Here is a 26,890-nt window from a genome sequence, read left to right as displayed (position 1 = left end):
GAGTCAGGATGCTCCCAGCGCCCTGGCATGGGCTGGGGAGAGCGATTTCTACACCAAGGAGGGGTCCAGGGCTGGCTCCGAGGCCCCCCCAGCTCTGTGACCTGTGATCGCAGGACAGGGTCTATGACTCTGGGCCATGGAAACTCTCCCATCCCGCGGTTCCATCCTGTTCCGTCACCAAAGGCCCGTGAGCTGTGTCAGCTGCACCAGGCACCGTGCTGAGTGTTTTTCCTCACCACAGTCCATGTAGGGCATGTTATCCCATTTGACAGGTGGGAAAACCGAGGCTCAGAGAGGCCACGTGGCTTGTCCAGAGTCAGCGCTAGGACATGTCAACAGCTGGACATGGAAATAGGCCTGACAGACCTCAAGGTCGTTCCGTCCCAGTCTGATTGTGCTCTCCTGTGGCCCCGAGATTCTCTCTTTGTGGCTTAAAACCAGAGTTCTTCCCCTGGGGGTGAACCGCAGGCCGCCTCCCACCACCGCAGGCCCGGGGCCGTCCTGGCCCTACCGCAGTCGGCTCCGTGGTTTCCCGGACACTCACCCTCCCCCGGCAGCGGTCACCACAGTGGTTCCCGAGAGGCGCTGGTGGTGGATTTTCCCTGCGTGGCTCTCAGTTTCTTTGAAAAGGGGAAGGTGGCGGGGGCCCAAGGTGGGACCGCAGGCCGCACCTCCCCACACGGCTGTATTTATCTCACACTCTGGCCACAGCGCATCATTTCAGCTTAATTTTATTTCCTCTTATAAATGGGCACAGCACGGGAAATGTTAAAAAAACAAACAAACAAAAAACAACAGAACCAAAAAAACCCAGTTCCTTCTCAAGGCTGGGACAGGTGAGTACCCACAGCGGGGCAGGCGCCTTGGTCTCTTTTTCCCACTGTCTTTTTCCTCCGCTTTTCCTTAAAGTTTTGGCCGTGAACTCGGGACAGGTACAGTTAATAAACAGGTTACGGGGGAGGGAGGGCAGGGAAGGCCGGGAGGAGGGAAGGACGGACTCCCACCCGCCCAGGCCGGGTCTCGGAGGGCTCTGTACAGGAGAGGACTCACGGGGTGGGGGGGACACTGTCTTCAGGGGCTCTCTGGAGCCACGCTGCCTACGAGAAATATGTACATGCATTCACCACGCTGAGGCCAGATGCACCGAGGTGCCCGGTGGGCACCTGGGGGATGCTGGGGCCATCAGCCCTCAGATGGCGACTCCCGGAGCCCAGTCCTGGCGTCTCTAAGTCTGTACACAGTCTGTGGGCTTCTATTTACAGGCAGGAGGCCTGGGAGGCAAGTCCAGGGCTGTGGCTGTCAGAAGAAATCCAGGAGGATGAGGAAGAGGCCACTCCTGCACTGGGAGGCCGAGATGGGTCTGCTCCCTGTGCCCAACGGCCCCACCTGGAGGCCTGACAGGTGGCTCTGCCAATCCCAGAGAGGTCTGGCCCAAGCACCCTAAGCCCTGCCCGCAGGCCTGCCCAGCCCCAGCTGCCACCCATATTCCTCCAGCGATTAAAGGGACCAGCCTTTCAGGCAAGGTCCCCGTTTGGCCCCCTGGAGGCAGGGGGTGGGCCCAACCCCCAACTCTCTAGGCCCCAGCCTGCCATGTGCTCTCTGGCAGCCAAGGCCCCAGGGAGGCCCCTCCAGCCACACAAGCTCCCCCTCATTTGGAATTTGTAGTGCTTCCCGAAAATGCCAGGGCCCACAGCACACCCTGCCCAGGAGCACTGGGGTGTGTGCAGACCCACGTGCGCAGGCCCCGCGCGCGTCCCACCGCACGCAGGAGGGCAGGAGGGGGCGTGAGGGCCCTGCGCCCACATTGCACTCGGAGAGCACCAGCCTGTCCTTTTGGCCCAACTCGCTCTCAGATGGCCTTGCCCCAGCCAGGCTGGCCCAGTTGGATTTGGGCTGGGCAGACTGTTAAACTTCATGAGGACGAAGCCGGGATAAAGCCCTGGGTCCAGGGCTCCACGCACAAGGAACTCGGCCTCTTCTCTCAAATGCTAAGGACACAGAGAAGAGAGGCCAGTGGCAGGAGGCCAAGCCCCAAGCCCTAAGCCAGAAGCCAGCCCAAGGCTATGAGGAGCCAGCCTGCCGGGGCCACCCCACCACAGGCTCTAGCCCTGTGCAGACGCTGCACCCACTGCTGGGTCTCCCACCCCAGTGCCAGCGGCCAGGGGCTCAGACCCCCTCTCCACCGCCTCCCTGGGTTCCCAGCCTCGGCCTGCCCAGGTCTCCGCACCAGAGCTGCTGTACCCTGCTCCCCAGGGATGACTGAGGCCGAGCCCCCTGCGCATCTCGGGGCACAGGATGCCCCCCTCTCCTGCCCGTCCTCCAAGGTGGGACCAGCTGGCTTCCTCACAAGGCTCCAGGCACTGCCGAGGGGAGCTTTGGGTCTGGAAGCTGGAGCCCGGCCTGGAAGTAGGACCCCTGGTTTATGGGACAGCCCCCCAGAACCTGGCCCTGGCTGCCTCAGCGCCCCCACTCTCACCCTGCAGAAACAACTGCCAGGGAATCTCAAAAAGGGAAAAGAAATAAAACCTGTCTTCCTAACTTGAATCTGGGCTGAGGCTGAGGGGTGGTGTGAGCACCAGCCAATCACAACTCACGTCATGTCCCTTTGGCTCCACGAGCCCCACCAAGCACACCCCAAAAAAGAAGATTTGTGGCCCCACATTTAAAACACCTATGGAAATGGCCCCACTTGCCAGGGTAACAAAGGAGGGGAAGGCTGGGCCAGGACACCTCCCACTGTCACCTGGCCTAATCCCTTAAACCCTGCACAGCTGCTTCCAGCTGCGGGCCCCTCCAGCTGCAGCCAACTGCCAAGCTGTCTGGCCAAACGGAGGGTAGCTGTCCGTGGGGAGGGCCCCAGGGCAGGGGGGTGGGGGACTGAGGTTGGCCTGGCCAGGCGGAGGGTGCAGAGGGCATGGGCAGAGGGCCCGCCCTCACAGGCACTTTGGGGACTTGTGTCCCGGGAGGCAGTCAGCCCCCTAGCTCAGAGCAGGAAGGGGACACAGGGACACTAGGAGCCTGACCACATGCCCCTCCCCACTCAGGGCCTTTGGTCCTGAGAGACCCAAGCACCCTCCACAGCCTGGGGCCAAGTTTCAGGAACCAATCCCTTCTTTCCCCAGGCTCAGAGAGGCCCCAGGCTCCCAGCTGGTGGGGGCTGGCTTCGAGCCTCCCCTTTTGTGAGCTACAGGGGGAGGGAAGAAGGCAGGGGTGAGGCCAGGCCCGCCCGGCATGCACCGCCCTGAGAGGGCTTGTGGCCCCACATTTCACTCCAGGAAAGGCAAGGGCCCACCTGCTTCCCTCCAGTGTTGAGAATATGGTCCTGTGCGGTACATCCATGTGGGATTGTGTGTGACACGGGGCAGGGTTGGTGGCTGTGTGGTTGGTGTGGGTGCCATGGCGTGGGATTAAGTGTGACGGGGCAACGCAAGGTGACCCAATATGGGCTGACTGTTCCGACTGATTCCACCCTCCCAATGAGCCTGAAAGCTGGAGACAACATGTGTGGTACCAGAGTGTGTGTGTACTGGGGGTGGAGGGAGGCTACACTGTCACTATTAGGTGACCGTGACTACTGACTTGCATTGTACTAAGTGTCCAGGGATGTAAGCAACACGTGAGGATAAACATCTTCGGAAGAATATGTGTTTCTGTGATATGTCTTGACTGGCTGAGTGGTCAGGACTGTGTATGATTTTGTCATTTCATGCTTTTGTCTTGTGTATGACTGTGACAATATGTGTGACAGTGGGTGATGGTGTCTGTGCAGAGTCCCCTCATAGGAGGAACATCAGAGCAGCCCCTTCTCGACAGTGGCTACCCTAGCACTCGCAAGAAGCTGTTTCCTCAGGGGAAGACGCAGAAAGAGGTGAAGCCTGGGGCGCATGTGCACTTGGCAGGGGACAGGCAGAATTATTCAACAACCCCAGAGAGGCCAGGACAAAACAGGCTGGCAACAGGGACATCCTCTCACCCAGGCAGAGAGGCCCTGGGACAGGAGTGAGAGGGTGCAGCGTCTAGATGATTTCAAGGGCTGAGTTTGCCAAATGTTTGTCCTGGAAACCAGCCTGAGTGCCTCTCTGCCCTAAAAGGGAGACCTCAGAAAGCCCTGTGGTGGCCAGGTTGGGGCTCAGGCCCATCTCAAGCCCCATACTTTCTTCCACCAGCCGATTAGGAGCTTCCTTCCTCCTATCCATCTGACATGAGGTCCCGAAGCCCCAGGCTGGTGTGGAGGAAGAGACAAGAGATGAGCTCATAAGGGCACAGTCCAGGGCAGATGGCAGTGCCCTTTGTTCCTCAAGGAAGATCTGTGTGATGCTGGCAGCCTGGTCAGGCGTTGGGAGGGAGGGCAGAGAAGAACTGGGGCCAGGCTCTCTCCCAGGCCCAGTTCCCAGCCCAGGCTGGTGGGGCCAGGCTGGGGACTGGACAGAGGGCAATGCTGAAGCTGCAGGGAGGCACTGTGGCTCCTCTAGGCATAGAACTCCTCCTGCTTGTCAGGCTTCTGGTACGTGACGCTTGCCTGCTTGGGCTCCTCCAGCGTGTAGCTGCCCTCATCCTTCTTCTTCATGCGGTAGATGAGCAGCGTGACCAAGAAGGCAGCAAACAGGGCACCCACCACCCCGCCCACAATGACAGCTGTGGAGGAAAAGGGTAGAGATCAGGGCCCAGAGGCAGGGTGGAACCAGGGCAGAGGGCCCAGGGCTTTGGGCTGGGAGTCCTGAATCTAACTTAGAGTCAACAGCACTACCATCAGCACTGGCTACTGTTAACAGGCCTCCCTGGCTCCGTTCTAATCACCGACCACACTCTAACTCACTGAATCCTCACACCAGCCCTATGAAAGAGCTGCTAAGGTCTTCGTTGAATTTAAGATGCCATCAGTGGTAAGATGCTCCAGTATTTTATAACCACTAGGAAAGAAAAAAAAATTCCACCAACTAAACTACACAACATGTCCCAATTACAGAAGAGTTAACATATGAACAGATGTGCAGCTTAGAACTGACTAAGGGCAAAATGACTGCCCATTCTACAGAGGAACAGGAGGAAGGCTGGAGAGCTGAAGTTCCTTGCCTGGGGTCACACTGTTCCTAAGTGGGGAGACAGGATTTGGACCAAGAGTCCACAGCCTCTTTAGGAGAGGTGGCCAGGGTAGTCCACAGGGACTGGGGTCAAGGGTGGGGGAGGTCAAGCTAAAGGGTGGGCCAGAGATTAGTATCCAGGAAGTACAGTCCCAGGGAGGCAGCTGGCGTGGCCCAGGAAAGCAGGGGTCAAAGTCAGAGCCCAAGGAGGGGTTAGAGGGCACAGAGGAAAGTGCCAGAGATGGAGATGAAGCAGGGTCACACTTTGGGAAGGGGACAGGGCAGAGGAGGAACCACCTCACTCTGGGCTCCCCCACCCCACCCCCATCCCCATGTGGCCCAGACCCAGGCCTCACCTACGAGCACCTCCTTCCGCTCCAGGATGCTCTTCTGCGGGAGCTGAGCAGCTGAGCTGCCCGAGTCGATGGCATTGTCCAGGAGACCGGGGCCTGGGCGGGCACCCTTGGGCAGTGTCCCGGGTGGAGGTGACGGCTTGGCTGCAGCCCCTCCTACGGCCACCACCTCATTGGCTGTGTCTGGCTGTGTGGTCTCTTCTTCTGGCAGCTCAAAGTCTCCACTGGGTCCCCCACTCACCGGCACCTCTGGTTCACCCCGGGTCGTGGTCAGGAAGGACTCCGGAGTTGGGGTCTGCAGAGAGTGTGGCATGAGCCCAAGAGTCAGGGCCCAGCACCCCGGGCGCAGGACAGCAGCACACACACACAAGCCCACTACTCCCATCCCACCACCCCAGGGGCACTAACACTAAGCACTCACTGTGCACCAGGCACCGTGCTAAACACCATGCCCACAGAGGTGGTAGCAGTACCCGTGCCCCTCTGAGCAGAGGCGGCTCAGAAGTTAGGCGACCTGCCCAAGGATGCCCAGCTAGTAGGTGGTAGAGGCAGACCCAAAGTCAAGTTCTACCTGACTCCAGGGTCTGTGTTCCCAACCACACTACTACACTTCTGTTCTCACTCCAGCCACATCCTGTCCCCATCACACCCCTCCAGCTGCCTTAGTGACAATCCTGGGGGATCCCTGTTGGAGGGACACGGGGTGCAACTGTAATGGACTTGGGGCTGGCCCGGCCCTCATGCCTGAGGCAGAGATGAGTCCTGGAGCCTGGAGGCCTGTCCAAGAGCACAGCTGGCAGCACGCGATGTGCCCACTCTGTACTGCAGGGCAGGTGTCCCTGGAACCAGCGCTGTGACTGCGAATCGAATCCCAATTGCACTTGTGCCACATGGAGGCAGGATCAGAGCTGTGGGAGCCCTCAGGGCAGCGGTGTGGCTACTTCACGGGTGGGCGTGGACAGGGTGGGCAGAGTCCCGGCTGAGAAGAGGCCGCACCAGCGCCCGGGCTCCCTGCCCTGTCATTGTTTACTCTTCCTGCTTGGCCAGGTCTCTGCGACAACACCAGGCTTGTCCCAGCTGCTTGAGGAGCTGAGGGAAGGGCCTGTGTCCTGCCAGGGCTGGCTGGGGAGTCAGAGGGACTGACACTGTGCCACAGGCAGCTCCGCAGACTGAGGGCCTCCCCGACAAGGCCGGCCGCAAGGCCCCGGCACCCCGGTCAACCTCACCACCGCCCTCCTCGGCTGGAGCGCCCAGCAGGGGCCAGACTGCGGCCCCCATTGCTGGACCCATCGCCCACGATATCCCGAACACACACATGCCTGGCCCTACAAGACTGCCCGGCCTCTGGCACCAACTGCCCGGGTTCAAATCCTGACTGCCATTGCAGCTGTGAAGCCCCGGAAACTGGCTGCCCCTCCCAGCGCGTAGGCACCTCGTCTGGCAGACGGGATGACCATGGTGCCAAGGCTCACGTGAGGGCCAGAGGTGATGCAGGCAAAGCACTGGCCCGAAGCGGCACCCACGGGGGAGCCGAGGTTATTCCTCTCACACACCCACTCTGGACCACCCTCAGACCAATCATAATAATAACCATGATGACAACAATGACAACAGTGACAATGGCTGAGCGTTTGGATTTTTACTATTGCCGGGCACTGTTCTAAGCACTTGGGATATGCCAGGAAATGTAGTTCTCACACCCTATTATTTTCCCCTTTTCACAGATAAGAGAAAGGACCAGGGACCGGCCTGAAGTTACACAGTAGGAAGTGGTGGCAGAAGGATTTGAATCCAGCCGCCGGGGTTCTGATCCACACTCTTAACAAGAACCCGCAGGCCCAGGCCCCATCACCAGCACCCACAGTCACCCAGTTCCTTCCCCACTTTGTCCTGTCCCGACATTAAGACCCAACCACCCCAGCCCTGGCTTTCTGTCCCTCTTCCTTCCCCACTCATCTGCATCTCTGTCCCCATCCTGTGACACACACCCAGCCTTGGTCCTCTGGCCACAGCCCCTCTCGCTCCCAGCCCTGTCTGGCTCGTCTCTAGAACCTTCCGGCCCTCACCCCTGCCAGGCTGCATCCCCCCCCAGCCCCTGCCCCTCCCTCTGTTGCCCTCCCTCCCTGCCCCACCCCCACACTCTCACCTGAGCCACCTCCGTGGGTCCAGGGGCAGTGGTCCCCAAGGGCAGGGTGCTCCGTTCAGGGGCGTCAGGCTCCTGGGTCACAGCTGGCCTGGGAAGCGCTCTTGGCCGGGAGGTAGCTGTGCTGACCAGCCTGGGCGTGGGGGCCTCAGTGTCCAAGACAGCCACCGTGGTGGGAGGGGAGGGCGCCTCGGGGGTGGTGGCCTGGGCTGTGGCTGCCGTGGTCAGTGGAAGAGGCAGAAGCCTCTGGATGCCGGTGGTCCTTATGACGGCAGTGGTGGCCGTGGAAGGGAGAGCCGCAGGAGTGCTGAGGGTGGCAGTGGCCACTGTGGCAGGCACTGTGGCCACAGTTGGGGCACCTGTGGTTGTGGCCCCTGTGGTCATGGCAGTCGTGGTGGCCGTGGTGGTGGCGATGGTGGTGGCTCTCTGGCTGGGCTCTTCGGGGATGTCTGTCACCACCAGGGGGCTGGTGGCTGGCTCCAGGGTGGGGCGCTCAGAGGGGAGCTCTTCAAATGGAGTGCCCACGGGCTGGATGTCCGTGGTAGGCAGCACAGCGGGCGTGGTGGGCACTGCCAGGGCCACATCTGGGCTGAACCGCATGGCTGTCTCGATGCCCGACTCCTGCTCGAAGTCTGAGGGGGCGGGGAAGAGGGAGAGAGCTAGGGAGCTGGGTGGTTGTGAGGGGCAGGGGGATCCCAGGTAAGCCACGGCCGCCATGACAGGGGCTCCCAACCCCCTCTCGTTGCCCGACTTTCCCAGGAACAGAAGGGGTGTCGCAGCTGGGTGAGTGTGTGCTGGTGTGGGGGGCTACACTCCCAACAGGCTGTCGTGGGAGGGAGGTGGGGGTTGGTGAACGTTGCCCTGCCCTTGGCCACAGCTGGTTGGGCCAGAGGGGGCCAGCCGACCCAAGCTGGGCCAATCAAACAGTCTGCTGAGTGCCTTTGCCTCCCAGAGGTGGCTGCTCAGTTCCTGGGTTACTGAGAGGCATCTGCCTTTCCCGACAGAGGCCGGAGGGCAGAGTCCGCGGGGCTGCAGAGAGCCATGCAGTGCCCGCAGAGACTCAAAGACAGGGACCTGGGGGGCCAGGAAGGATGTCCCACCCTTCCTGCGCTTGGGGTCCCCGAGATGCCCCTGCCTGACTGCCACACAACACATCCCTGCCTCGCCAGAGCAAGCCTGGGGATCAGAGTAGGGGCTGTGCACAGACTGGTCGCTGCCCACAGGGGGTACTTACAGCCCGAGCCCGACCCCGAGTAGAGGTCGTCCAGCTCATCATCGGGAAAGGAGTCGTCGTCCCCAGAGCCCTCAAGGTCCACGGGCCTCTCAAAGTTCTCGCTGCGCCAGCGCTGGGCCTGGGAAGGTAGAGGCACAGCGGTCAGCCCCAGCCCAGCAGCCTGGACCCATCCAGAGGGACAACAGATGTGCTCGGGGGCCACAGACGGCCAGTACCAACCAGATGGCCACTGCCCACCCACTCTGGGGCCACCACTGGGGACCCCTGGTTGCTCTGTGTAGCAGAACCGGGTTTAGAGCCGGCCAGAGTGCAGGATTTGAATCCTGGCTCTGTCGCTTTACTAAACGTGGGACCGGGCGCAAGTTATTTAATCTCTTCATACCTCAGTCTACTCATTTGTAAAACAAGTGAAGAACACCTGCCTTGCTGGGCTGTGAGTGTGCGGAGTGCAAATTCACATGCAGTACTGACGGCACCCTGGTATGCAGCAGGGGCTCAGCCCTTGCTGTCACTCTCCATGTGGCCAGCGTCATCAGCCCCACTCACAAGTGCCTTTCACAGACAAGATCCCACTGAGTCCTCAGGACAGGCGTCATGCGAGGAGGATGTGAAGGTCACCAGCCCATTCCATGGATGAGAGAACTGAGGCCCACTTGCCCCAGGTCACCAAAGAGCAGGTGATATGATACGATCTAACCTCTACTTGGGACCCAAGTCTCCCACTTCAAAGTACTATCAGATAGACATGGTGCTGGGGGCTTGGCGGTGGGAGGTGGGGGGAAGTGCTTTGCATGGGGGAGGGCGAAGGGGGTGCAGGCTCCAGCAAAACAAGTCAGTCCCTGCCCTACTTACTCCAAAGAATCTCAAAGCCCAGTCAGCTCAGAGCCCGTACGCTACTTCCACTGCTGTTGTGAGGGTCTCTGGGGGGTTAGGAGGGGTGAGAGGGCTTTTCCAAGGGTCTAGCTCACTAGGCCCAAGATTCCTCCCAGGGCCAAAACCTGGGAAGGCTGGGAGCTGGGCCCCTGGGTCTGACTGTCTCCCCACTCCTGCAACCCTGGGGTTGGGGCCATTGCTAAGGACCTCAAAGGCAGGAGTACATACCCCCAAAGAGGGTGTGCTCCTTGGCCCTCCACCAGCCACACCTTCAACCCTGGCTCCACACTGAGCCGAGCCACAGTCCCTGTCTCCTGAGAGCTTTCAGGAGGAAGGTGAGACTAACTCTTGGCACTAGGATATGAAGGACATGGCTTTGGGTTTAAACAATTGAAATCAAGAAACGTGTCTCAGGCAGAGGGAACAGAATAAGCAAAGTCTCCAAGGTGGGAAAGTGCAGCCTGTACCCTTGGAACTGGCCCTGCCTGACCCCTAGACTCACCCAGCCTTCCTCCACACCCCCAGACACTGGACCCCAGCACCCCGGCCACTTTCTGTTCCTGGAATACGCCTCTTTCACTCATGCTGTCCCCTCTGCCTAGAACTCTTTTCCTTCCCTCGTCCGCCAACTTGCTGGCTGACTCCCATGCTCATGTCACTTCTTTTGAGAAGCCATCTCGCTTTGAGTTTTAAGAGTGTCCCATGCTTCTAATTCACAACATCCATCACTACTCGTGGGCTGTGTTTGCCTGGTGTGTATTTGTTCAATGGCTGTGACCACCCCCAGTGAAGGGAGGACAGTGTCCGGCATCTAGCAAGGTGCCTGGCACCTAGTAGGTATTCAGGAAATACCTGTTAGGGATGGAGCTGGAGTTGGAAGATAGGAATAATCGCAGGGCAGGGGTGGGGCAGGGGCAGGCTGGAGCTGAGGGTGGGGAGGTCGGCTGGGGCCCCATCACAGAAGAATTTCAGTGTCTGGGGATGACTTCCTCTCGGAAATTGGTCATTTTTCATCCTGACTGCACAGGAGAATGTCACGAAAGCTGAACTCAGTGGTTCAGTAGGTCTCAGCATCTGCCGTGTCTGAGTGGCAGTGGGGAGCCCTGGGAGGTGTGTGAGCACAAGGGGGGCTGGATCGGCACTGCATCGTGAGCTCAGCCTCTCACACCCCTCACACAGACGGGCCCCCCCGCTCGAGGTCACATGGAGCCAGAGAGAGGATCTCAATCCTGGCTTCCCACCACCAGCCCCAGCCACCTGCTCCAAAGCCCTGCCCAGCCCAGCCAGGGCAGGGAGCCAGGAGATGCCCCCCTCACCGAACACACACACAGTCTCGAAGTAATGAATTAATCAGTATTTACTTTCTACCAGTGAGTCATGGAGTGGAACAATTAGTGTAATTGCCCCCGTGACGAATCGCTGGGGCTTCCTCCTTTCTAGACATTCCGGGAGCACAGAGCAGCTACGGCCCAGCTTTCCGCAGCTCCTGTCTCTGCCCCGAGGGACAAGTCCCCAGGACACGGGTGGGTTGCGGAGGCTAGCTGGGTAGGAGCTTTCTGCCCTCCACACCCTCGGCTAGCCACGCTGGAGTCCCTTGGGGACTTTCTGCTTCTGTCCCCTCCAGTTCCTTGGCAAGCAGCCTAAAGTCCCAGCAGAATGGGGACTGAGCAGGGAGGGACCAGGGCTCAGGCTCCTGCTTCCAGGCAGGCCTTCAGCTGGGAGGAGGGATTCTAAGAGAGATTCTAAGGGATTCTAGTCCCTGGGACCCCCAAACTGGGGTAAACACAGGTGCCAAAACAGGGAGTCCTCAAGATCCTTCAGTGACCAGTGCCACAAACCAGCCCCTGACTCCCTGCTCCCAGAAAGGCCTGCACACATCCAAAGACCTTTCCCAAAGCTAGACAGACCTTTGAAAGACACACCCAGGGACGCAGAGAGAACATGCACAGCCACACCCTGACACACACTCACCTAAAGGCAGCCATAGAGAGGCACGGGGTTTTGGCGTGCCTTGGGGTACAAACAGGCGTGTGCATGGGAGGGAAGGGGGCTGCCGTGCAGCTTGGCGGCTCAGCGATAAGCACCGAGCCTCCTGTGAATCCACCAGCCTCCACTCAGGTAGCTCTCACCTAGATACTATTCATCCCTAGCTCAGTAGCCATCGACATGACAACCGTTACCATGACAACCATCTTCTCCATGCTAAGGCCCAGGAACTGCAGCTCCCCACAGAGATGGGGGTGCAGGAAAGGGGGAGATCAGGGAGGAACAGAGAGGATGACAGGGAGGGGAAGGCGGAGCCAGGGACAGAAAGGCAGAGGACAGAGCGAGGCTGGGGGCAGCGGGTTGGGCGGGGCGGGTGGGCTGGGGGTGTGAGAGGGAGAGAGGCCAGAGTGGGAGGCGGAAGGAGAGATTCTCTCACATCTCAATTTAGCCTCATGCTGATCAGACAAAGCTGGGGAAGGGGTCACCTCAGTGATTTTCCAAACCTGCATTCAAGAGAACCTTCTTTCCGAGCAAGTAGAGCTGTAAGCAGTCCCCAGATGGGGTGGCCCGGCCGAGGAGAGTGCCAATAACCCAGCCACCCCTGAGCTCACCCAGGGAAGCTCAGCAGAAACTTGGTGTGGGGACACCTGGGACCTGCAGGGGTGGGGGCAGGGGCTCAGCAGGGCCCTCACAGGAATGCTGTGGGGGTGCTGGCAGCTCCCAGGGGGACAGAGAGGAAAGAGGAGGAGGTGGGGCACAAAGTGCCTGAGGAGGGGGTAACAAACAGCCTTTGACCCCCAAATGACCCCTGCATTTGCATAATCCATGCATAATGAGCATAATTATCCATGCCATTCCCTTAAAAGAGAATTGAATCCAAAAGCCCCAGGACCCACACAGCACCCCCTCCAGGTAGACGCACACCCTCCTGTGCCTGCCATCCACACCCCAGCACACACACACACACACACACACACACACACACACACACACAGTACTATGGACAGACGGCACAGCCCAACACCCTCACGCACACACTGCACACCCAAGCATACACACACACTGCACACACCAACACGCACACACACTGCACACACCAGCACCTCTCCTCACCTGACACACCCCAGGATGCCCCACACAAACTCAGCAAAGTCCCATGATCACATGCATCACACACTCACCTCACCTGAGGCCCACACCACCCACCCCCATGTACACGTATGTGCCTCTAAACCACACCTTGCTCACACACGTAGCCCCTGGCAGGTGCACCCCAACTCTGCCAAAACCTTATGACTCAGATATACCGTTTTCTCACACTCACACCACCCCCCACAGCCCCCCACACCATTAGCACCCACTGCAGAAGCACCCAACCTGCCACCGCTGATCCCGGAAGCAGGCACCCAGCAGAGACCCACCCCCCTCAAGCAACTGGTGAAGGTCTGAGTCTTGGGACCCCAGGGGCGTTGCTGAGTGTTGCCAGGGGGCTCCAGAGACCTCTGCCCACCCTGCAGAGGGCCTGGCCCAGGCCAGGCACTGAAGCACGCTACCTGCATGCACTGCCTCCTTTAATCGTCACAACCCCCCAGGGCTTTATCACCCCATCCCACAGACTCAGACACAGAGGCTGGGGTTTAGAATTGAAACGTGAGCCGGGTCCTCAGTCTCTGAAACTCCAGGCTGCCCCCAGACCCACCAGAGTTCGTACACCTGTCAGCCACGGCCGCCATAGCCATCCACACCCACCCAGTGTCTGCACACGCCCCTGTACACACACCCCAGCGCACACACACTGCAGCACGCACGCCCCAGCACACATGCCCCAGCACCAGCAAACACACGTGTGCTCCCAAACACCCACTCCTGCTCCCCACGTGTGCAGCCTACGTGTCTCTCCCTGAATAGGCACCCACCCCAGCAGACGTACCCGCACTCTCACCCGCCCACCCCCACCAGCTCCTACACACATACACACACACACACAGATGCACACTTTCCCTCCCAGGCACATACAAGTGCACACACAACACTGGAGTGAGACGTGGCACCCTTCCCAATGACTGACACCCCCTGCCATTTTTCCTCAAAGCCCCCTTATCTTGAGCTGACCCACAGCCTGGCCCCACAGAGGCACCTCAGGCTCCCAGCCCAGCAGCCTGCAGAGCCCCCTCACTTGCCACCCACTCCCAGCAGACCCTCCCCACAGGGTCTCAGAGCCGCTGGGGAGGCTGCCTGGCTCCCACCCTGGAGTCCCCTGCCAGGGCTGGGGGTGGTGAGGGACGTACCTTTCCTCACTCCTGTCCCACCCTCTCGTCACTTCCTTAGAGTGCAGGGACCTGCTCAGGAAAGCCGGTTCCTCCGTCCAGTCCCCACCCACCACTCAAGGCGCAGGTCTCTCCTGCCCAGCCCCCATGGCCACCGCCCCCCGCCCTCCGCCCCGCCCGACCATGAGCCTTCCCAGCACAGCACAGAGATGGAGCCAGAATGAACCAGCATCTCCCTTCACTACCCACAGGCTGTCAGGCAAGCCACTTAGTTTTCTCAGTTTTCTCATCTGCAAAATGGGGATGGTGACAAGACTGTGTAGCTTGTGCAGGTAGCAGATAGAGCACAGGGCCCTACACCGAGCGAGGGCTGAATAAATAAATGTGGCCACGATCACTGTTACCTTTGTCAATATTTCTGTTATTACTTCAAAGACTGTGTCTCATTTAAGCCTCAGCCTCCTCCGGAGAGAAGCGGTGCTGGGATGACTACACCCATGCTGTAGATGAGACTATTAATGCCCAGAGAGGTTAAGTGGCATTGCCAAGCCCACACAGCAGGGGAGGGTGCAGAGAGAGGAAAAAAAGAGAGAGGCTGAGTGAGGAAGAGAGGGTGAGTTACAGAAACAGACAGACACATAAATTAGGTCAGCTGGCTGGGGGCCAGAAGCCCGCAGCCCCGCACCCCTGCGCGGCGCTAATCATGTTGCACAAGCTAAGAATAAAATCAAGTGTAATTAGTTCTGCCCGAGCTCCCTTCCCCTAATTAGCCAGGCTCTGGCTTTGCTCTTCCGGTGACTAGAGGCAATGTGAGCAAGGGCTGGGAGCCCAGCCCTAGGTTCAGACAGTCTTGGGTTCAAATCCAGCTCTGCTTACTTACTGGGTGACTTTGGGCAAGTCACTTAACCTCTGTTTGGTTAAATGAGGACGATAATAATGCTGGCTTCATAGAGCAGTTGTGGAGTCAAGCGCAATAATGCACTGAAAGTGCTCGTGCGCTCAGTAATCGTTCGTTGGTATCCCCAGGGCCTGTTTCCCACCTCAGGCTTCAACTTTAAGGGTGAACTAGGCCTGAGAGATCACCGGGCTCCACTCCCCCCTCCTGCAGGTGTGGACACTGAGGCGCAGAGAGGGGAAACCTTGCATTATCCCACCCCTGGGAAGAGGGGCAAGTGGTGATTAGCCTGCCAAGAAGCACTCAGAGAGGGCAAGTGATTTGCCCGAAGACACACAGCGACTTAACGATGAGCCCCTGGAAGCAGGGTTAGTAAAGGAGGGGGTCTCAGCAGAGCCCTCTGGATCCCTGCAGGCTCCGTCCCCAAAAGGCCCTCAGTCCTGTGAGAACACAGTGCCCCTCACGCTCACCAGCTCCACCCCGGAGACCCAGAGCGTCACCGCAGGAATGTGGGCCGGGGCCAGGCTCTGGGCAGCAGGACAGCCAGGGGGCTACACAATGGAGAGCCTGGACCGGGAGGGGGATGCCGCGGTACACTCCCCCACCATCCACAGCTGCCCTGGCTGGGGACCCAGCACCCCCCACATTCACCTGTTGCTAGAGATGAGGGGCATGAAGACTGCACCTGCTGGGAAAGGGGCCACAGAGCCCAGTCCCCGAGAGCAGAGGGCCTGGGGCGGGGAGCAGAATGACGAGGGGCAGAGAAGGCCCGAGCTGAACTCAACAGGCACCCCCCAAAAAATCAGAAAAGCGCAGACACACACCCTCCCACTTGCCCACACTCCTGCACTCACGCCCTCTCACCACCCCATCCCTGCCTCCCTCCTTCACCCACAAGGGCAGCTCAGAGGACAGCAAACACCCCTTGGGGCACATCCCACCCCAGCCAACTTCTCTGCATGGGAATCCTGGCAGCAGAGGCCTCCCTACCCCAGGCCTGCACTCCCCTCATCCTCCCAGACCCCCTGCCTCACTGCGGCACCTCCCCATCCACGCCCCCACCCCCGGCCAGCAGGACAGCAGGAAGCGTCTCTGGCTCAGGAGGCCACAGCTCCAAGAGCAAGGGCAAATCCTCTTCCCCCTGTTGTGCATTTCCTCAGCCCCGCTTGTAAAATGAAGTCAGGCTTGGTGATCTAAGGCCCTTTCAGATTCTCACATTCTGGGCTTCCAAGAATTCAGCCCTCGGGTCAAGGAGAGCCAGGGCAGTGTCATTCATAAAAACGAAAAAGTGCAAGTAACCTATGTAACCAACAGCAGGGGACTAGTTAAACAAGTTAGTGCACAACCATCACATGGAACATAACGCGGCGATCAACAACTGAGTTTTCACAAATCCACACTGTCTAATTAGGTTATTAAAAGGAGTAAATGCATCATAGAAGGCTTTTTACTGGTTTCAAAGAATATTTAAGGATATGGGGAAATGCACACGTTGACTGTCAGGAGGCAATACAGTGCGGGCTGTCGACAGGAACCTGAGGACAGTTCTGTCCCAACACCTACGTGACATCGGGCAGACTTAACCCTCTGGGCCTGCGCTTTAACTGGCAAGAACGCCCACCTCCCAAGGCTCGCTGGAGGGGGCTGGGCGGGCCTGCCCCTTAACGAATTGCTCAGTAAATGCTGGCTATTAATTCTAGTATCATCATTAAGTTTAAAAAATAGGTTACAAAAAGTATGCAGAACTCAATCCTGTTGTAATGAACTCACCACCACCAAAGTGCATTTCTAAACACCGAATTATACTAAAGGCTCCCAGAGGCTCTCTCTGGGCGGTGGGATCACAGACAGCCTTAATTTCCTCTCAGCACCTTTCTGTGTTTTCCAAATTTTCTACAATAAACTTATGGCACTTTTATTGTGAAAAAGAGCACATTCTTCCTGAGGCCCCATCCGTGGCATTCTCCAGTCTGTGCAACGCCTGGGCCAGGGCCCCTTCGTTCTGCAGAGACTGTTCGTAAGGAACCTTCCAAGGAAGGGGGGGCAGGGGGTGCTGGGGGGGGAACAGAAAGGAAATGAACACAAAAGCCTCTGAGGGAGCGAGCAGGGTCCCGTGGCCCAGCGAGCCTCCCTGCAGCTGGGCTGGCGGGGCAGGCCCTGGCTCCCTCCCCTGGCATCAGCCTCCTGGGCAGCCACGTGGACCCGCAATACCCCGACACCCACCCGCCGCCTTCTCCCACCAGCCCAGCTCCTGGCTCGGCCGGCTGGCCACCCTCTCCCCTGCGCCTGGACGGAGGCAGACGGCCCAACCCTGGGAAAGCCAGGCCCCCTCCTCGACCCAGCCCAGGTCTGGGACACCTCTGTCACTGCCCCATCAGTCCCAGCCACCTGCCCTGTCACGTCACTCTCTCGGCCACCCCGACTCACACTGCTCATTGATTCCTGTCCCCAGGCGAGAGCAGGACCACCCACCGAGGCCCTGTTTCCAGACCCAGCAGCCACCCCCCCCACCCCCGGCTCCCAGCTGCCCACCCCCCCACGCTCCTCCCACACGAAACCATTTCTGGCTCTGGGAACACGGGCTCCGCCAGGCCTGCTCCTGTGGCTGGAAAACCTTTCCCCGCCCTCTGCCTGGCCAGCACCCCCTCGACTGCTTGATCAGTACAACCAATACTCATTAAGCACCTACTGTGTGCCAAGCTCCGTTCTACGCATGAGCTACATCCTCATGAAGCTCCGTGGGCTCACACAATGCCTCCCTTGTGAGCCTGCGTGAATGTCACATACACACGCCAACCACTTCCCTGGTCCAAATTAGGAAGTCTTTTCTTGGGGACTCTGTACCTCCACTGTGCTGTCATTTATCGAGGGGGTGCCCCACCAACCATGCTCCCATTACGCCAGTGGGCCCCTTCCACCAGATGTCGTTGAGCCCACTTGGCCACCTGGGAGGCAGATATTACTGTCCCCATTTACAGATCAGACCGAGGCTGTTAAGCTGCCAGTGGGGGCCCGGCGGGATTTTAACTCTGGCCTGACTCTAAATCCTGTGCTCAGCGAACTCCTGAACCCCTGAGGAAGCACACGGGAATCCCAGTCTGAGATACGACACTCGTTCCAAGGGGTGTTTTTCTGGAGGAGGCTGAGGCCATGCTGCCCCTGACCATGAACGACAGTTACGACTCCCACAGAGGGAGCACCCTCCGTGTGCCAGGCTCTTTATATGCACACTGCCTCATTTCTCTTCACAAATATCTTACTGTAAGGGCTTATCATGAGCAAGCTGAAGTTCAGAGAGGTGAAGAAACTGGCCCAAAGTCACACAGCAACGTGGCCAGGATTTGAACCCAGGATTAGCTGCACCCCAAGGACTATGCTCTTTGTACCATAGAGTACACCTACTGCCAGCCCTTATCAGTCTCCCCCAACAAAAGGCTCCTAAAGGGCAGAGAGGGGTCAGGGACCACCCCCCACCCCACCCCATGCGGCGCCCTGCACAGAGACAGACAGCTCGACTGAATGTATGGGAATGCGCAGAAATGGAAGACAAGGCATACTTGCATGACAGGTGGCCCAGCTCAGATGAGCCGCCCCACCCGCCACCTCAACGGCTCACCAGCAGGTGCCTGTGGGATCCAGGCTCCAGGCTCCAGGACTATCTTTGCCAGCAAATGCGGCAAGGGCCACCAATCCCTAGGGCCCAAAAGCCTCCAAGGAACAGCCCAGAGTGGAGTTAAATGTTCCAGCCCTGGCTCCCCACTTCCAAACTGGGTACCTGGTCAAGTCCCTTCACCTCACTGGGCCTCACTCTGCCCTCCTGAGAAATGGGAGTCATGAGCCCCAACACACGGAGACACCGGCCACTATGCGCCTAGCAGTGAACAGGCAGGCACAGTAGGTGGTCAGTAGGTGCTGGGATGTGACACTGTGTCCCTGCTCAAAGTTCACCTCCCTGACCACCTAATCCACCCAATGACCTCTCTACCTCCCCTGCTACTCTGTCAACACCGGGCTGGTCCTCATAGTTCACCGCTGCCTGAAGTTAGCTTGTCTGTTTGTTTCCTGGTTTAACAGTATGTCTGTGTTGCCCTCCAACCACTCCTGGGGTCAGTGACTGCGTCTGTGTGGTTGCTTCTCCATCTCCACGGCCCAGGACATTTCTGCACACAGTCAGCCTCCATCAGTATTTGTTCAGGGAATATTGTGGGTTCACCACCCATCTCTTGCCCCAATCACTATGGGATCCTGGGCCAGGCCCTGCTCTTCTCCGGGCCTCAGTGTCCCTGTGCATAAAACCAAGGGGGTGGACAAGTGTTCTCTCTGGCCCTTTCAAAATCCAGCCAGGAGGATTCCAAGTGAGCTGGGAGGGGGGAAGAGAAACTGAGACTGATCCTAGCATATTTTGTCATAAAATGTTTATGCAAATCATATGCAAAAACATGCAGAGCAGCAGCCTCCCAGTGCAGCCTGCGATTTCGGCCATTTCTCCACCAGACCTGGGCTGGGAGAAAGGCAGCACTCGCTGAGCACCCACTGAGCGCCAGGCCCCCGCTGACATTATTTCATCCCAGGAGTCAGGTGAAATGGGCCTCCTGACTGCACAGGCTCAGAAAGGCCAGGCGACTTGCCAGAGGTCAGTGCGCTCAGCTGGAGGCAGGTCGGAGCTCAGGACTGGGCCAGGGAGGGGAGCCTGCTGGTGGGAAGGGGCTGGGGGAGCAGAGAGAGGCCCCCAAGGGCAGAGGATCCTCAGTCTGATCTTGGGGCCACCTGGAGCCAGGGGAGGGGGCTCCAGGGACCTCACCAGCCCTCAGGCTCCGCTGGGCTGACCTGGCCTCCCCCAGGGAACTGAATATACCCTGCTAGAGGCAGGCGCCACCCTTGCAGCTGCCCCAGAAGACCGCAAGTCTCTGACACCTTCCCCAAAGCCCACCCCGGCATACACGCTAAGGACACACAGCACACACTCAACATAACTGAAATGTCCCTGTCTGTACGTGCACGTGTGTGTCCAGGCCTAGCCTCCCAAGACTCTGGGCTGTGGTTTCCCGCACCCTCCTGTGTGCTGGGTTATTTATAACCAGCATAAACTCACACCCAGTGGAGAAGCAACTCCCCACCCCCAGCCTGGAGCTGTCCCACGGGCTCCTGGGCTGCTCCACTTCAAGGGGCAGAACAAGTCAGACTCAGAAGATCTGAGCCATAGTGGCCTTAGGGGTCACCACCACTACTGCCCAGATGGAAACTGAGGCACGGAGCAAGAAGTCGGACAAAAAGACCAGAGGAAGGGCTGGCAGAGCCCCCAGAGTCCTGTCCAGGGCCATACATGCCCTAGGATCTGTGTGGGACTTGGGTGTAGCTGGGGAAGGGAGGGGGCAGATGGACGTCCAAGCCCTCCTCACCCTCATCTCTAGAGTCCTGGGAGACAGGCAGAGCCTTTCAATGAGCAGGAACTCTGAAGCTAGACTACTCAGTTCCAAATCCCAGCACTGGCCTGCAGCAGCTGTGCAACTCTGGGCAAGTAAGTCTACCTCTCTGAGCCTCAGTTTCTTCACCTACTAAGTGGGCATAATAATATCATTGACCAAAAAGTGTCGGGAGGATTAAATGAGATGATTCAAACAAGGCTTTTGGCCCAGAGCCTGACCCAGGGCAAGCTGCCTGGCCTGGGCTTCCGTCACCCCGCCTGCAAGTGGGACAATGAAATGGCCCAGGGGGTCATGAGGACTGAAGCACCAGCTCTCACACACAGTAGGTGGTCAGCATGCACAGACTCCACCCTCCCTTCCTCCCCACTCCCGGCCCCGTGGCTCCTGACCACCCCAGCTCCTCGCCTTGATAATCTGCATGTCCCACCACCGAGCACCTCCTCTGTGCCAGGCCCAGCGGGGATTTTTATAGACATTGTGCTGTTGAATCTTCCAAAATCCCTTTTCAAGGGACAGGCTCTCTTTCCAGTTTTGCAGTGAGCACCCTGGCTTGTTGAATGCAGATGTTCTATAAATACCTGGGCGAGGGATGGATGCAAGAATGAATGCGATCGAAACGGCAGATAATAACAAGCGCTGGTGAGCATGTGGGGGAACCGGAGCCCGCACACACCGGTGGGAACTCGGAACAGCACAGCCGCTGCAGAAAACAGTCTGCATGCGGTTCCTGGAAACGTTAAACAGAGTCACCATGTGACTGACTCAGTGATTCTACTCCTAGGGTATATATTCAAGAAAATGTATGCCCACATACAAAAAAATATATAGCAGCACTCTCCCTAATAGCCAAAAGGTAAAACCACTCAAATGCCCATCAACCAACAAATGGATACACGAAATGCGGTATGTCCATACAGTGGAATATTACTCAGCGGAAAAAGTCATGAAATCCCAATAAACACTACAGTGTGGATGGACCTTGCAAATATGTTACGTGTAAGAAACTGGTCACAGAGGACCACACATGGTGCGATCACACTTATATAAAACATCCAGGATGGACAAATCCATAGAGACAGAGAGTAGATGAGGGTTTGCCTAGGACTGGGGAGTTAGGGAGAAACAGGGAGTGACTCCTAATGGGTGTGGGGTTTCTTTTGGGGGTGATAAAAATGTTCTGAAATTGGTGATGGCTGCACAACTATGTAAAGATACTAAAAACCACTGAGTTCAATGCTTTCGATTGGTGAATTGCATCATATGTGAGCTATATCTCAATGAAGCTTTTGTTTTTTTTTTAAAAAAAAAAAAGATGAATGTGAGACTGAGGCTCAGAGAGGGTGAGAAACTTGCCCAGGGTCACACAGCAGAGCCCAGACTCAAATTCAGGTCCTCCAGAGAAGCCCAGTGTTCCTTATCCTGACAATACCCTCATCTTGTCCCTGCTCACCTCCTCTCGAATTTGAGCATCGTCCAACCAAGCCCAAGGTGAAGCCTCCGCAGCCCCCACCTCTGGTCAGGCAAACATTTACTCTGCAGACCACAAGTGGGAGAGGCCCAGCTCAGCAACGGCCTCTTTTGCACTCATCAAAGGCCACTCTGTCAGGTGGGGCCTTTGGAAGGGGGACAGGCTCAGTGCAGAGTCTTGAGAGGGAACCGAGGGAAGGGAGGTGACTCCAGACCCAGGCTGGCTGCCACCTCCACCCCCACACCTCAGGTTTCCAGCTGCCGCCCTCAGCAGTTCTGGGACGCCCCACCCAGCCCTCTGTCCATGTGGCTGGCCCCCGGCTGCCCTCAGGAAGAGGCATGAGGATATGGCCTTGCCAGGGAAGGGGGCAGAAGTGTGTCATAGCCCCAGTGATGAGGCACATCTGAATGTGAAGGCAAGTCCTTCTGTCCTCTGCTCCCTGTGGCTGTCTGGGGCGGCCTTGAGGACAGACACCCCTGTACCACCTCCAGGGCCACCCCTCAGCCCCGCCCCACCTCCACCTGGCTGCCAGGCACCAACCTCCACCCAGGGCAGCTGGCAGCCACCAAGCCCCCAGCAGGCCTGTCTGTCCCGAGGGCTTGGCCCGGGCCCAGGCTCGGGCTGTCAGGCCTTTGTCTGGCAGTTCGGTAGCCCCTGCCCCCCACCCCTACCTGGCTGGACTCAGGTATGAATCCTGAAGCCCCTTAGCCTGCCTCCAGTCCGGCCCCACTGGCTTCCCCCCTCCCTGGCCCCCGTCCCCCATCTGGCCACGAGGAAGGGAAGAGGTGACCTCACAGAGCCTGACAGCTCAGACTGCCGGGCAGGGGCCACAAAGGACTCCACAAGGACCCCGCCCAGCAGGCCCAGTGATGGGGTGGAGGGAGCCAGAGAAAAGCTCAGTGCTCCGGTCCCTCTCGGGCATCCTCCCCCAGCCTCCTGTGGGCCCAGTGCGACCCACGAGATCTGCCAGCCCCTCCTCAGCCCAAAAGCAGAGCTGGAGCCCAAACACCTGCCAGGGCCTGAGGCCTCTATGTGCCCTGCCCCACCTGCCCTGCAGCCCGGGGACCAGGCCTGCCCACCACTCCTCACGTGTCACTTGAACATGGCTTCCCTCACCCAAAACTCCCTCAGGTCTCAGCGGACCCATCCTGTCCACCAGGAATCCCTCCCTGGGCCTCCCGGGGCAGGGTCAGAAGCCGCAGCTTCTGCCACTGGGGCCTCAATCAGACCCGCTCGGTACCCCCCCCCACAGAACCCCTCCCCTGGAGCTCCACCAGGGCAAGGCTGGTCCTGGGGGCCTGGTTGCCCACCAGCGCCAGCCCCCTAGGGAATGAATGAATGAATGAACGAGTCCCAAATGGTCTAGCCCAGGAACCAACGCTCTGTAGTGGGCAGTGCTTGCGGGGGAAGGACCTGCACTAGAAAACACGGGCTCAAATGTGGACACGAGGCAAGGAAGGGGCTGTGGCCAGAACACAGTCCTATTCCCCAAACCCCAGGACAAGGACATGGGTGGTGACTGCCACCTCTGTGGCAATAGAGAGTTCTCATTACCCCTCCTGCCCACCCTGCTGCCCACTACTAGTCAGCAGCTTGTGGGCACCGCGGTGTGCTGGACCCTGGGCCAAGGAAGCCCAAATCCTCACAGAACCCCACCGCACGGGGGTTACAGCCACCACGTATTGCGGCCATCCCCTCGGGGACACATCCATCTAATCATGGAAGGAAGCGAGGGAGGGAGGGGCTGGGGGAGGGGCGCACAATCTCAGTGCACCCCCACAGTGCCCTGGGTAGTGCAGGATGCTACTCCCTCCCACAGCATGCCAGGGACAGTCTCACCTCTGAGCCCTGGTCACACTGACCCCTCCCCCCGGGAGCACCCTCGACTATACCTCATGACCGAACAGGCTTTGTCAACAGCAGCACTGTTAGCATCTGGGCAGGACAATTTTCCACCAGTGGGGATTTCTGGACCCTGCAACCATTGGCAGCCCTGATTCCCACCCAGTAAATGCCAGCTGCTCCCCCATTACTGTGACAACCCAAAATCTCCCCATGCATTTCCCCAGGAGCTGGCACCTTCGCTGCCCAGCCCAGGCCTTGCCTCCTCATGGAAGCTCCCCCATCCAGCATTAGTCCCTGGCCACCACCCCTCCTCCCTGCTTAGGGCCCCAAATTCAGCATCTCCTGGTTGGGCATCATTTTCCCATTTAGTCAGAAATGTTCTGTCCAGAAACAGGGTTCCCCAGAAACCGGTATCCCCAGATGCTTCGGTGCTGAAGATTCTGACTCAGGGGTCCCCATCAGGCAGGTGGTTAAATGAACGGATCTGCCTCTCTGACCCAGCTGTCACTTTCCTCAGGGACACACAGCCACACCCTCTCCCCTCCCCCCTCCCTAGCATGTCTACACCCGGGATTTGGTAAATTACATATAACTGAATCTCTGGAGGGACCTAAGGTTGGATTTTTTTTTTTTTTTTTTTTTTTTTTTTTGGTGGAGAAGTATCCCTTGAGGTCAGGCACAAGACAAAGCTCTAAGGTCCTCTGCCCTCTGCCCAGCCCCCAACCCCACCTTAATCACCTCTAGTGAGGCCAGATGACCAGCTGCCCTTCTGGCCTGGGCTCCTAGACCCTGGGATTAAGAGCTGGGATTAAGGACAGACACATTCCTGGTAGCTCAGAGCCCCAGCAGCATGTGTGTGTGTGTGTGTGTGTGTGTGTGTGTGTGTGTGTGTGTGTGTGTGTGTGTGTACACAGGCATGTATATACACACATCCAAGCACATTTGGGGGGGGTTCTGGGCATGTATCTAGGCACATCCAGGTGTGTATACCTGGGTTGTGCAGGGTGGGCTTGGATGCCTGTGTGGGTCCTGGTGTGTTCATGTGAGCATGCATATGAGTGGGGGAACATGTGCACATGGGGGACTGTGTGTGTCTCTGTGTCTCTGAATTATATGCACAGGACAAGGGCATGTGCACACCGTCATGTACACAAATGGGTCTGTACATGGGCACATTTCCAGGTAGGGACAGTGTCTCCCAACTTCCTCTACCATCTCCCAGAAGCTGCTAATACCCACAGCCTCCCACCGGGCTGCAGCTGAGAAAGGGAGACGGACAGCAGTTGAGGGACTCCTGATTCCCCCTGCACAGGCCACAAACACTCTTTCCTACATGGACGCCAGGGCCCCCGTGCATCAGATGCACCGAAACACAGATACGCAGCAACACACCACCACACATGTGCATGCACATGCAACCCAGCCCCTCACCTGCACAGATATACAGATATGCAGCAATACACCATCACACATGTGCATGCACATGCAACCCAGCCCCTCACCTGCACAGATATACAGATATGCAGCAATACACCATCACACATGTGCATGCACATGCAACCCAGCCCCTCACCTGCACAGATATACAGATACACAGCAACACACCATCACGCATGTGCATGCACACACAAACCCAGCCCCTCGCCTGCACAGATATACAGATACACATCAACACACCATCACGCATGTGCATGCACACACAAACCCAGCCCCTCACCCACAGCCTTGCAGACCATCCCTCTGACACAGCTGGAACCCCTTCTGGATCTGAGATTGTCCCCACAAGCCTCCAGCTCCCCACCTCACATGAGAATAGGATTCAGCCAAGCCAGGGCTCAGCTACCATAGGCCACATGGGGGCCACTGCCCTGGGGGAGCTATTCTGCCCCTCGCCACTGAATGACCCTGAACAGCCACAAGGGACTGATTTCTATGACTCTTTGCCCTCAAAACTCCACTTCTGGAGGGACAGATGAAGGGAACTGTGAGTTCTGGGCCCAAGAGGCTGAGGATCTAAAGAAAAATCCCTCTAGCTCCAGCCCTAACTACCCCCTGGGCCCTGGAGAACCTTGTCCCCCAGGGGAGTCCTCAGGTCCTTGCCCCTGAGTCATAGCCAAGGAGATGAGAGGTTCCAATCAGCCAGGGAGCCAGTGAGACAGGGGCCTCCAGGGAAGCAGGGCAGGGGAGGGAGAGAGAAGGAGGAGGAGGGTGGAAGCAGCGAAGGAGGGAGAGGGCTGTGAGCAAAGACAGCTGAGGAAGAGGTGGGCAGGAGGGCAGATGGGGGAGGGAGGAGGAGAGCAGGGGGAGATCTTTCCATAACCAATCCTGAGCCTCTAGAAGCCCAGAGCATGTCCACTCTCCAGAAAGATGGAGTCCAAAAGGACCCGGTACACCCTTCCCCGCCCCGCACCTCTTCCCTAACTGAGGCTGGAAAGCTACGTCCCCTCATGCCCACTGCTCCCTACTGCCACACTCCACTCTCTTCTCCCAAGCTTGGGGGGTCACATGAGCAGGAGACTAGGGAGAAAGGACAAGGTGTGACAACAGGGGAGAACTAGAAGTAAAACGGATTGAGCCTGTGTGACAGCAGGGAAAAGAAACAATGTAGCGATGTCAGGATTTGTGCAAAGAAACAAAGTATCGTGTGTGCAGTTGAGCAGGGAGATGATGTAATGGGGGATTAGCAGCTGTGACAATGTATCCAAGGGAGGGCTCCAAGGTAGTAACAATGTAACCCTGCGGGGACCCAGATACTATGAAGCAATGTAACAAATTTGGGCCTGGAGAACCATCCTAACACGTGGAAGAGGAGCAGTGCCTGAGAATCTGGAAGAGGGAGGCAGGGGCTGACGAGGGGCTCAACTATGCTTGGGAGCTGGGAGGAGGAGTCAGTGAGGGATTCCCAGAGGAGGGAACATCTGGGTGGGTTTTGGAGGATGAGTAGGAGTTCACTAAAGAACAGAAACAGTCCACAAAGAGGGACAGCACACGGGTCGACATGAAGAAAAGAGAGACAATGGTATGTTCTGTGCTCAGGGAGCAGACAGGGGTCTTGGCTAGAGGCAGTGTGAGGTATACGGGGCAAAAGGATGATGTTGGAGAAGTATGTGGACTGCATTGACAGGAATTGATTTGGTATAGAGAATACTGGGCATAAGGGCAGCTGGGGTGGTCAGGGAAGGCTTCCTGGAAGAGGGGCATGGGAGCTGGACCTGCATCTGGACAGAACAGAGACAGGTAAAGTGAAGAAACATGGTACAGAGGATGGTGCCCTGACCCAGGAGTCAGGAGACTCCTAGTACTTAGTCCTTAGTTCCAG

The 26,890-nt window shown here is 58.1% G+C and overlaps 1 protein-coding gene across 1 annotated transcript; it reads right to left on the bottom strand.

The window, feature by feature from the left end:
- Positions 1–715: 715 nt before the first annotated feature.
- On the bottom strand, positions 716–9,052 carry SDC3 (syndecan 3). Its single transcript, XM_045548460.1, has 4 exons — positions 8,812–9,052; positions 7,581–8,209; positions 5,438–5,729; positions 716–4,635 (listed from the first exon to the last, which is right to left on the bottom strand). The coding sequence occupies exons 2-4, from the start codon at positions 8,175–8,177 to the stop codon at positions 4,469–4,471; spliced, it is 1,056 nt and encodes a 351-aa protein (XP_045404416.1). The 5' UTR covers positions 8,178–8,209; positions 8,812–9,052; the 3' UTR covers positions 716–4,468.
- Between the last annotated feature and the right edge of the window lie 17,838 nt (positions 9,053–26,890).

The sequence above is a fragment of the Lemur catta genome, chromosome 3 (genome assembly GCF_020740605.2).
Source record: "Lemur catta isolate mLemCat1 chromosome 3, mLemCat1.pri, whole genome shotgun sequence".
In the NCBI taxonomy this organism is placed as follows: Eukaryota; Metazoa; Chordata; class Mammalia; order Primates; family Lemuridae; genus Lemur; species Lemur catta.
Note: the sequence above shows the minus strand (reverse complement) of the source record. Positions and strands in the feature narration are given on the sequence as shown.

Excerpts from the sequence above, each read along its gene's own strand:
- SDC3 (XM_045548460.1), bottom strand. The coding sequence starts at position 8,177 with ATGCGGTTCAGCCCAGATGTGGCCCTGGCAGTGCCCACCACGCCCGCT. Across the intron at positions 5,730-7,580 it reads GACCCACGGAGGTGGCTCAG|ACCCCAACTCCGGAGTCCTT; the intron begins GTGAGAGTGTGG and ends CACTCTCTGCAG. Across the intron at positions 4,636-5,437 it reads GCGGAAGGAGGTGCTCGTAG|CTGTCATTGTGGGCGGGGTG; the intron begins GTGAGGCCTGGG and ends TTTCCTCCACAG.